The sequence below is a fragment of the Salvelinus namaycush genome, chromosome 7 (genome assembly GCF_016432855.1).
Source record: "Salvelinus namaycush isolate Seneca chromosome 7, SaNama_1.0, whole genome shotgun sequence".
Classification (NCBI taxonomy): Eukaryota; Metazoa; Chordata; class Actinopteri; order Salmoniformes; family Salmonidae; genus Salvelinus; species Salvelinus namaycush.
In genome coordinates this window covers 52,490,420-52,502,619 of record NC_052313.1, presented here as the reverse complement: position 1 = coordinate 52,502,619, position 12,200 = coordinate 52,490,420, and the positions used below count along the sequence as shown (strand labels likewise).

Genomic DNA, 12,200 nt, shown 5'->3' with positions numbered 1-12,200 from the left:
ACTGTAAAGATGTATGACAGAAAACAAGTGCTCATTGTGAAAATGTATTTATGTTTTCTATGATCATTGGAGACTAAATAAAGCTTACATGTTGTCAGCAATCTAAGCCAATCCAATCTGTTTTCCTCATACTTGTGGATGTGTCGATCTGTTGCTAAACAACCAACCCCGCTATAGTGCTAAAACATTATCCCCGCATATTGGCTCTGCTTGAACTCCCCTGACAATGCATTGTTGTTCTTCTGACAATTTTTTACAATTATATTTCAACATTTGAGGTAGGCTACATGATCACACCGGTAATAGATCAGTTGGTGTATTACTTTGAGGCACAGCTGAGTGAGCATACATTGAAATAATTAGCTTTTTTTTATTTTACTGGGCTGACTTCACTGGTCACCCCCAAAGCTAACACTTCCTTTGGCCGCCTTTCCTTCCAGTTCTCTGCTGCCAATGACTGGAACGAAGTGCAAAAATCACTGAAGCTGGAGACTTATCTCCCTCTCTAACTTTAAGCATCAGCTGTCAGAGCAGCTTACCGATCACTGTACACAGCCAATCTATAAATAGCACACCCAACTACCTCATCCCCATATTATTTTTCCTCTTTTGCACCCCAGTATCTCTACTTGCACATCATCATCTGCACATCTATCACTCCAGTGTTAATGCTAAATTGTAATTATTTCACCTCTGTGGCCTATTTATTGCCTTACCTCCCTACATTTGCACACAGTGTACATAGATTTTTCTATTGTGTTATTGACTGTACGTTTGTTTATGTGTAACTGAACACTGGTGTTGCAATAATGAACATTTACCAACAGACGGCATCATGACATTTTACACCCATAACATCAGTTGACACTGACCAAAATGGACACCATCTTCCAGTTGATGGCGAAGATCGAGTCGCACCATAATATTTCTGCACAAATTCATGTTGTTACTCCTATATGACCAGAGAAAGTGAAATATTCCTTGATATTAAAATGACCCATTTCATGCCTTAACTGTTGAATAGAAAGTATTGACAGTGCTGAGTAATTCCCCCCCCCAGGAAGACAGAGTTTGTACCTTCGTATATATGAAATGGTTCAAAATGGGAACACGTCGGGAACACATTTCGCCTACAGCGCCAGAGGAATAAAAAAAACAAAAACTAATTTCATAATTTTGAATTTTTATTTGTAATGCGCCAATTGACTTACCATAGATTTCATCATTTGAACTTGTATTTCATGATTTGGAACTGAATTGAATATTCATTTAGTTAAATTATATTTCAATTTAATATTTAAATATTCAGTTTCAGTATGGTAGATATTGAATTTATTGTTTCTGCATCAAGTTTAGAAACTATTATTTCAAGTTGATCAAAGTTTCATATATGAAACATCTCGGATGCATTCAAATTCAGATCAAAAACCAGAGACAACATCCTGGTACTTTGCCAGCCAGGAAAGGTAGAGGATAACTGATAAAAGAATAAAACGCTCTCTGTGGTAAACAGAAGCTTCTGGTGGTTTATGAAGCCAATGTTGAAGGTCCATGTTCCAGAGAGTCTAAGCTTTCAGGTATGGGGTCATAGTAGCTTATAGCCAAAACCATTCAAACACTCGAGACAAATTCAGAGGAAGAAAATTCATTCAACATTCCACATTGGCTTCAGAAACTGCCAGAAGCTTCTGTTTAAAACGGAGTAATTCTCTGTGCTCCTCTACCTTTCCTGGCTGGCAAAATACCACCAAATCCTTCTATATGAATTTTGCATTCCGTTTTAAAATTCAATTAAAATGGTGCAGGCAGTCAATGGCTCAGTGTTCCAAAACTGTTCACCTGTTTCAATGTCAAGCAAGGACAATGTTCCATTTGTTCTTTTTGTGTAATTTTATGGTGCGTGTGGGGCAAAGCAACATAAAATATTTTAGATCTCCAACTTTCACCCAAAAAGTGACATTGATAGAGATTGCTATGTGCTGCAAATTGTTTGGGGGGGGGGGGGGGGGGGGTGTTAATGCTAAACATGGCCTTTAAAACACTTTTGTCATACTGAATGCAGGCAAATGTAATCAAGCAACGTGCCGTGGCATTGACCAATCAATGGTGTGTTAGATAATACCCACATATGTTCGCTTGACACCCCTAATTATCAAATTGGAGGAATAAATACAGAAAAAAATAACAACATCAATGAGTGGGATTAATTATTTAAATTATCTATGTGTGCATTAATTCACCCAATTATACATGCATTTATTCATGGTTGATCTATTTGTGGGCATTAAAAAAAAAAATCTAATTACAGGTTTGGTCCTCCATATGGATAATCCACAAGAAACAAAATGTACCTTTTAATGGCAGAGTATTGCATTGATAATTTGTCAAACTCTGCTTAGCGCTGCTATTGCAGTAGCCTAGTCTATATTACATGGTTATATTTCTGCGAAAGCTCCCTTCTCGTAGCCTATGAGGTGAAATTCAGCTTGCTACTAGATAACTTCTTGATAATGAAACTGGACTGTTGTGTGGCCAAGAATTTGTTGGCTAAAATGTACATTATTTCAATGCAGCCTAGATTACAGGCTACACACATTTCTTAATTGTTACAATGTAGCCCCTAGATTCTCCACCCTTCCCCCAAAGTCCCTGACTAGTCGTGTATAACTTTGGCGCCTCCTTGTGGCAATGGCACGGCCTTGTATATTGCTTTCATCAATCAGGTTTGAAAAAAATAAAAAATAAATCGACCTCATCACTAAGGTCATAATAATAAAATCCAATATAGAACTCAAGTCCTTTATTGAAAAAATATAAATATCAAACACCTCAAAATACAAAGGATTGTCAGCATATGCAGGCTGGAATTCAATCATTGCAGATAAAATATATTTAACACTGCGCTTTCAAGTGCATTTGTTTTTCACAGCAGCATGTCTCACAAGGAAGGAGTTGACACTTGATTTAGGATTCGTCAGTCCTGTGGTGTGATCCGTTAAGCGAATCTGGCTGAGAAGTAGCCTAGTGGTTAGAGCGTTGGGCCAGTAACTGAAAGGTTGCTAGATCAAATCCCAGAGTTTACAAGGGAAAATCTGTTCTGCACCTGAACAAGGCAGTTAACCCATTGTTCCTAGGCCATCATTGTAAATAAGAATTCGTTCTGAACTGACTTGCCTAGTTAAAAAGGTTCAGTTTTAAAAATAAATAAAAAAGTCATCCAGTACATGCAACGAGACTGATCTCTAAGTCGAGTGTCAACTAGTCCCTTTCCCCAGAGCACTATTCACAGATCTGAAGGGTTCAGATAGGGATATGCATGTTGGTGATGTCTGAACCCAGCCCTATATGTATTGCTTTCACCAATCAAGTATGGAAAAAATACATTCTTAAGACAAAGTGCTGAAACAGAATTGGTGTTCAGATGTGTACATGGACATCAAACATTCAGTCATCAACACATCACTACAAGTACAGGTTTTTGCATGTGCCAATACTCCATTTTAGAACAGTCTTGGTCCAGTCCCACAATAGATTAATGTGAGCTGGTCTTAATTCATAACATCTTCTGTAACAGAACTAAAACCTGGGATATACCAGATTAGTGGTCTTGCCCAACAAATGTTCTCAACAATCTGGTGGCAACTAGTGTTACCCCTTACTATGGTCCATCACAGACTGATGTAGATATATTTGAGAGAAAAAAATGTCCTAAAATTCAGGTGACAAAATTCTATTGTGAAAACAGATATATATACACACACCTGAGGGTAATTTGCTGAAGACGAACACTGTTTGTCAAAATTAAATATTAATGCATAAACATGTTTTTTTTTTTTTTTTTAAATACACATGCACTATTGTTGTTAGTAATTAAACATCTCAGTGCTGAAGAGCTCTCTCTTTACAAGGTAGATGAGCTCTACCTCTCAGGCCTGGGTAATAAAACAATAACCTGTACAAATTCCTTGACATAGGTCAAGTGAAATGATATAAGACATTCATTCAGCTGTGATTTCAAACAGAAAGTGGAGTGGGTTGGCATTAAGCGCTCTGGGGAAAATACCTGAAAAGGTATCATACAACCACAAAGTGATTGATACTACAGCTTCAAACAAAAACAACCTTCACAAATGGATTGAGATTTGAAAAGATGAGACATGAATACTGAGAAAGGGTAAGAATCCATAAAGCTATTTACCTCAAAGTAGAAGATAATCTCTTGTTTTTTTCCCATCAAAATGTTCTGAGATACAAATATTGCCCTCATTTCTGAAGTACTATAAATTCATAAAGCACACAGCTCATCACATTATACAGTGAGCTCCAAAAGTAGAGACAGTGACACTTTGTTGGTTGTTTTGGCTTTATACTTCAGCACTTCGGATTTAAAATGATACAATGACTATGAGGTTAAAAGTGCAGACTGTCTAACTTTGTCACTCGTCATCATTCACGATTCATTCAGGATTATCAGTAATCATGGTAGCATCCATAGTCAGGTAAACGTGTTTAGAAACATTATATTCTTATTTAGAATAAAAGTAACAACGCATTATTTACCATTCATTTCTATTGGGCACAAAATAATCTGAGACAACCAAAACAAACAGCAAATGCATCCAACAAGTTTGTAGAGTCACAAGCTTGATGTATACATTGCGTGCTACCAAATACTAACTTTACACTACTTTAATATGAATTTGTCCCAAAACCTTTGCCTTCCCTAAAATGGGGGGGGGGGGGGGTACTATGTACAAGACATGCTGCAATTTCTAAAGAGTTCACGTGATACGGATGACAATACCCTCAAATTAAACCTGACAGACTGCACTTTAACCTCATAGTCATTGTATCATTTTTAAATCCAAAGTGCTGGAGTACAGAGCCAATACAACACAATGTGTCACTGACCAATACTTTTGGAGCTCACTGTACTTCATCTGATGCATGCAAGTTACTATGTGCAATGTTTGCCGTTTCCCTCATTTACCATTTATACACTGAACAAAAATATAAAACGCAACATGCAAAGTGTTGGTCCCATGTTTCACGAGCTGAAATAAAAGATCCCAGAAATGTTGCACACTCACAAAAACCTTATTCCGGACAAATGTTGTGTACATCCCTGTTAGTAAACATTTCTCCTTGGCCAAGATAATTCTTCCACATTACAGGTGTGGCATTTCAAGAAGCATGATCATTACACACATGCCCCATTTTTCTTGTTCTCAGTTACCCCACCAGGAAGACCACCAGCTGGAAGGAAGCAACAGAGGAAAGCGCTCATAAGACAAAACATTACTAATGACTAGGGCCAGGAGTATTTTCCTGGTCAGGTCACATGGTCTGGAAAAACTCTTGGTCTTATGTTATAAATGCAACCGGTGTTCTTCCTTTCCTTTAAGAATACCAGCACCAATCAGGCTTCATTGTTTCTTTCATTGGATCCAAATTAAAACGAAAAATACACATGTTGATCATCACTAACATAATAACAATGTGAGCACTCCTAATGCTTTCTAATAAATGTAGTGGTCTGGTGTCTCTCAGACTCATAATTACCATCTTAAAATACTGCATTATTTACTGGTGGTCTTTCTACTCCATCAGGGTGGCTTCTGGCAAGAAACCACTCAACAGAAGAGTTGGACTTAATCATGCAGGCAAGCACACACACACCCCTGCTCTCCCTTCACACCCTCAAACTACAACAAATAGTACAGGGATTTCATAGTTGGTCTATTGACCACAAACTGCTCTAACAATCCTCAAGGTAAACAACAACATAGTACATGGTGGAATGCCACCGTCTTACCTCAGGCTTCGGCTCATCTTTAGGGATGTTTGATCCACGGCTTCAGCTGCTAATTAGATCATTTCTAGTAACCCTCTAAATCAGTGTCAAACTCATTCCATGGCGGGCTGAGTGTCTGCAGGTTATCGCCCCTCCCTTGTACTTGATTGCTGAATTAAGGTCACTAATTAGTAAATAACTCCTTTCACCTGGTTGTCTTAGTCTAATTGAAAGAAAAAAAAGACACTAAGCCCTTCATGGAATGAGTTTGACACCCCAGTTCTAGATGAACCCTCTATACTTATAAACAGTATAATGTATTTCAAATCAAATTTGATGTCACATCTGCAGAATACAACAGACCTTACTGTGAATTGCTTACTTACAAGCCCTTATCCAACAATGCAGTTCAAAAAATAGTTAAGAAAATATTTACTAAATAAATAAAAGAAAAAGAAGAAGAACACTTACATAACAATAACACGGCTATATACAGGGGGTACCGGGCTATATACAGGGGATACCGGTACCGAGTCGATGTGCGGGGTACAGGCTAGTCGAGGTAATTTGTAAAGTGACTATGCATAGATAATAAACAGCGAGTAGCAGCAGTTGTAAAACAAAGGCGGGGGCAATGTAAATAATCTGGGTGGCCATTTGATTAATTGTCAGCAGTCTTATGGTTGGTGGTAGAAGCTGTTAGGGAGCCTTTTGGTCCTAGACTTGGCGCACCGGTACTGCTTGCCGTGTGGTAACAGACAGAACAGTCTATGACTTGGGCGACTGGAGTCTGACAATTTTTGGGGCCTTCCTCTGACACGGCCTAGTATATAGGTCCTGGATGGCAGGAAGCTTGGCCTCAGTGATGTACTGGGCCGTACGCACTACCCTCTGTAGCGCCTTACGATCGGATACCAGGCGGTGATGCAACCGGTCTTGCTCTCATTGAGGTTGTTTTCCTGGCACCACATGGCCAGGTCTCTGACCTCCTCCCTATAGGAGGAGGCTGTCTCATCATTGTCTGTGATCAGGCCTACCACTGTTGTGTCGTTTGCAAACCTAATGATGGTGTGGAGTCGTGCATGGCCACGCAGTCATGGGTTGAACAGGGAGTACAGGAGGGGACTAAGTACGCATCCCTGAGGGGCCCCAGTGTTGAGGATCAGCATGGCAGATGTGTTGTTGCCTACTCTTACCACCTGGGGCGGCCCTGTCAGGAAGTCCAGTTGCAGAGGGAGGTGTTTAGTCCCAGCGTCCTAACTTAGTGATAAGCTTTGTGGGCACTATTGTGTTGAACGCTGAGCTGTAGTCAATGGTCTCTGACCATTGACGTTTATCATTTAAGAATCAGTCAGTTGGAAATATGGTTGGAGTCACTGTAACTGCCAGGTAACTACTCCGCCTAAGTTTCATACACACCTCCATTCTCCTGCCCCTTTCCAGGTTTGTCTGCGTCCTCTTCCCCTGTTTTTGTGGTTGACCGTTAGCGGAAACCGTAATCTCTGCAGAATCACACACAGAAGGAAGACATCAACTACAGCCTCTCTCCTACAGCATCAAATGCTATTTAAGAATGTACCTCTGCTTTATACAGTCTTAAATTAACTGGATAACTTGCCCTTGTTCTGGCTGGACTACATCACTGCCTTTAGCTGAGGAGAAGAGAGAAAAGTTGAGCTTAGCACTTCTGATACACGGACCATATTAGTATTGGTTGTGTTCACTTCTGGATGACAATGAAAAGGATGCTAAGTGGCAGAATTCCAGGTGAACTACCACTGTCTTCTTACCCTCAGGCTTTGACTCATATTTAGGACTGTTGGATCCACTGGCTTCAGCTGCTGATGAGAACAGAAGGACAAACCTTCTCTAATCAGACTCATTTTGAAAGAAAAACTCTCATACTTATACACTCCTATACTTGAATGCATTCAGTTGTACAACTGACTAGTTATCCCCCTTTCCCAATACACAGTGTGTTGTATTTTATCTTTTAAGAATCTGTCAATTACAGCAGTGTTTTCCCCTAGGACTTGGTCATTCAACATTGGTTTACAGCAAACAGAGTAGAAGAGGTTCCTTGAATTTACGATGTACAGTTGAAGTCGGAAGTTTACATACATTTATGTTGGAGTCATTAAACTCGTCTTTTCAACCACTCCACAAATTTCTTGTTAACAAACTATAGTTTAGACAAGTCGGACCATCTACTTTGTTCATGACACAAGTCATTTTTCCAACAATTGTTTACAGACAGATTATTTAACTTCACTGTATCACAATTCCAGGGGTCAGAAGTTTACATACACTGAGTTGACTGTGCCTTTAGAGCTTGGAAAATTCCAGAACATTATTGTCATGGCCTTAGAAGCTTCTGATAGGCTAATTGACATCATTTTGAGTCAATTGGAGGTGTACATGTGGATGTATTTCAAGGCCTACCTTCAAACTCAGTGCCTCTTTGCTTGACATCATGGGAAAATCAAAAGAAATCAGCTAAGACCTCAGAAGAATAATTGTTGACCTCCACAAGTCTGGTTCATCCTTGGGAGCAATTTCCAAACACCTGAAGGTACCACGTTCATCTGTACAAACAATAGTACGCAAGTATAAACACCATAGAACCACGCAGCCATCATACTGCTCAGGAAGGAGACGCGTTCTCTCTCCTAGAGATGAACGTACTTTGGTGCGAAAAGTGCAAAGCAATCCCAGAACAACAGCAAAGGACCTTGTGAAGATGCTGGAGGAGACAGGTACAAAAGTATCTATATCCACAGTAAAACAAGTCCTATATCGACATAACCTGAAAGGGCGCTCACCAAGGAAGAAGTCACTGTGCCGAAACCGCCATAAAAAAGCCAGACTACGGTTTGCAACTGCACACTAAGATCGTACCTTTTGGAGAAACGTCCTCTGGTCTGATGAAACAAAAATAGAACTGTTTGGCCATAATGGCCAACGTTATGTTTGGAGGAAAAAGGGGGAGGCTTGGAAGCCGAAGAACGGGGGTGGCAGCATGTTGTGGGGTGCTTTGCTGCATGAGGGACTGGTGCACTTCACAAAATAGATGGCATCGTGAGGGAGGAAAACGATGTGGATATATTGAAACAACATCAAGACATCAGTCAGGAAGTTAAAGCTTGATCGCAAATGGGTCTTCCAAATGGACAATGACCCCAAGCATACTTCCAAAGTTGTGGTAAAATGGCTTAAGGACAACAAAGTCAAGGTATTGGAGTGGCCATCACAAAGCCCTGACCCCAATCCTATAGAAAATTTGTGGGCAGAACTGAACAAGTGTGTCGTGCAAGGAGGCCTATAAACCTGACTCAGTTACACCAGCTCTGTCAAAAGGAACGGGCCAACATTGACCCAACTTATTGTGGGAAGCTTGTGAAAGGCTACCCGAAACATTTGACCCAAGTTAAACAATTTAAAGGCAATGCTACCAAATACTAATTGAGTGTATGTAAACTTCTGACCCACTGGGAATGTGATGAAATAAATAAAAGCTGAAATAAATAATTCTCTACTATTATTCTGACATTTCACATTCTTAATATAAAGTGGTGATCGTAACTGACCTAAGACAGGGAATTTTTACTAGGATTAAGTGTCAGGAATTGTGAAAAACTGAGTGTAAATGTATTTGGCTAAGGTGTATGTAAACTTCCGACTTCAACTGTATTTTCCCTTTAAGTTTGCATAAGGTTATGAGATTACTACTGTGCACTCACACACCCTTTTTCTATTTATTTCTTCATTCTTCTCTTAATTTGGGGGGGGGGGGGTATCTGTACTCTACTATTTATATATTTGACAACTTTTACTTCACTACATTCCTAAAGAAAATAATCTACTTTTTACTCCATATATTTTCCATGACACCTACAAGTACTTATTACATTTAGAATGCTCAGGCATGACAGCAATATGGTCCAATCCACACACCTATCAATATAATGCATTGTCATCCCTACTGCCTCTGATCTGGTGGATTCACTAAACACAAATACTGCAGTTGTAAAATATGCTTGAGTGTTGGAGTGTGCATACATTAATACATTATTAAGACCCTTTCAATGAAATGAAATGCACATTGTCTAACATTTTGGTGAAGCGGTGAGTATGAAGAGTTGGACCAGAAAGAGCCAGAGAATCACCCTACCTTTCATTTTCTTCCACACCAACCAAACTGAGGAGTAAATATACAAATATTTTACAACTTCTTAAAGTACAAGTCTGCATTAACCATACCTCTGCATACAGTACCTCTGAACTACTGTAAATACAGGTAGAACAGGTATCCCATTCAGGGGGTATAGCTCACTGTTGTTGCTGCTGTTATGTCAATCTGTGCTTCACAACTATGTACATGTACAGTGCTCTGTTACTATAGATGTGCTGTTCTTACCTGTTATGACGGCAACAAGCACTACAATAGTAACGACAACACCACCAACAACGCCACCATCAATTTCGGAAGGCTCTGAAATGAAAAAAACATTTTGTATTGATACTTTGACAGGAGTTTCAGGTATTCAACATAGGACATTTTGAATGCTGCACTACAGCACTAGCAGTGTTACTGACATATCAATACATAAGACTAACACACTTATGAGTGTCCACTCACCTGAGCCAAACACCTGTCCAATTGGCTCACTGACTTCCCCTTCCCCACGAACATCATTCTTCAGCTTGCAGATGTACTTGTAACTGTTGGTTGATTTGCCAGTGTCGCTCTTAGAGACAATCAGCTGTTTTCCTACAACCTCCCACGCCCCCTCCCCCACTTTCCAGCTGTAGGTGACTGGTTCAGCATCAGTGGTGTCGCCCTCACAGGTCAGAGTGCAGGAGGTTTTGTCTGGGTTACAGGAAGAAGTGATTGTGGGTTTGGGGACTGCCTCTGTAAATAGAGGAAAGAAACAGGAATCATTTGGGAAAATGCTTGTGAGGCACTACAATACATAACCTGCTGTTTCTACATAACCTGCTGTTTCTACATGACCACACACACATACACACACACACACACACACAGAGAAACACTTACTGATAACAGATCGTTTATATGTCTTGTCAGGCTGTTTGCTGTTGAACTCCACAGAATAAACTCCACTGTCTGTTTTCATCAATCCACTGATTCTCAGCTCTCCAGTAGTCTGGTTCAGGGTTGTACGCTCTTTGAAGGCAGCATAGATGTCCAGAACACCAAAATCCTTGTCCCACTCTGCCACCTTGTTCCTCCCATGCTTCCATAGGATGCTTGTGATGAAGTCAGGCACTGTGGACGTGTCTGGTTTCAACACCAGCTCACCTCCCACTTTATGATAAAGATCCTCTGGAAAAGCAGACATTTCATACATGTATCAGAGTATCAATGTATCCAGGGTAACATTATGGTTAGGGTATAAATATGTAGTCCTAACCCTATTGGCATTGAACTGACATTATTATCAACCTTTACTGTTTATGTCTAGAATTCTGCTTGCTGGGTGTATCTGGTCTATGTAGTCTGGCCACGTTGACTAGTATGTCCCCCCTCACCACCACCACTGGAGCAGAAATGTATCTAGACTACACTACAGAATAAAGACTTTGTCTACACCCTGTTCACTATCATATCACTAGCTAGGTTTCCATCCAGTCTGCGACAGATGTTCATGATATTATTCTAAAATCTTCATAAAACAATAATCACATTTTCCCACCAGAGATATGTTTCCATCAGACTGACTTTTTGCTGATAAAAGTCTTTGAGTGATGAGGTAGTGTACATAGCCCTCCATACCTCTCTGATTCAGAGGGGTTGGGTTAAATGCGGAAGACACATTTTAGTTGAATACATTCAGTTGTACAACTGACTAGGTATCCCCTTCCCTTTCACTTTACATTAAAATAACTTTTGCAGATAAATTCCCATGTACCAAATGAAAAATACAAATTTAAATGGGTTCCATCGCATTTTCAACTATACTGATGGTTTGTCACAAATTGCTACGTTATATAGACTGTTGTGTTATATCGATATGTGCATTATATAGACTATTGTGCATTATATAGACTGTTGTGCTTTATAGACTGTTGCGGTATAAAGACTGCTGTCTGTTGTGTTATATAGACTGCTGTGTTATATAGACTGTTGTGGGTTATATTTTTAATATTATTTCACCTTTATTTAACCAGGTAGGCCAGTTGAAAACAAGTTCTCATTTACAACTGCGACCTGGCCAAGATAAAGCAAAGCAGTGCGAAAAAAATCAACAACACAGAGTTACACATGGAATAAACAAATGTACAGTCAATAACACAATAGAAAAATCTGTATACAGTGTGTGCAAATGAAGTATGGAGGTAAGGCAATAAATAGGCCCAATAGTGGCGAAGTAATTACAATTTA

At 39.7% G+C, this 12,200-nt stretch overlaps 1 protein-coding gene and 1 pseudogene across 1 annotated transcript in view; both read right to left on the bottom strand.

Moving 5' to 3' along the window:
• The window catches only part of LOC120051417 (T-cell surface antigen CD2-like), a 59,556-nt gene extending 48,384 nt beyond the window's left edge, over positions 1–11,172 (bottom strand). Inside the window, exon 1 of the mRNA XM_038998271.1 lies at positions 10,854–11,172. Within this exon, the coding sequence (XP_038854199.1) occupies positions 10,854–11,166 (313 nt within the window). The 5' untranslated portion in view covers positions 11,167–11,172. The remainder of the gene's footprint in view (positions 1–10,853) is intronic.
• The window catches only part of LOC120051419, a 206,130-nt pseudogene that overhangs the window by 94,594 nt on the left and 99,336 nt on the right, over positions 1–12,200 (bottom strand).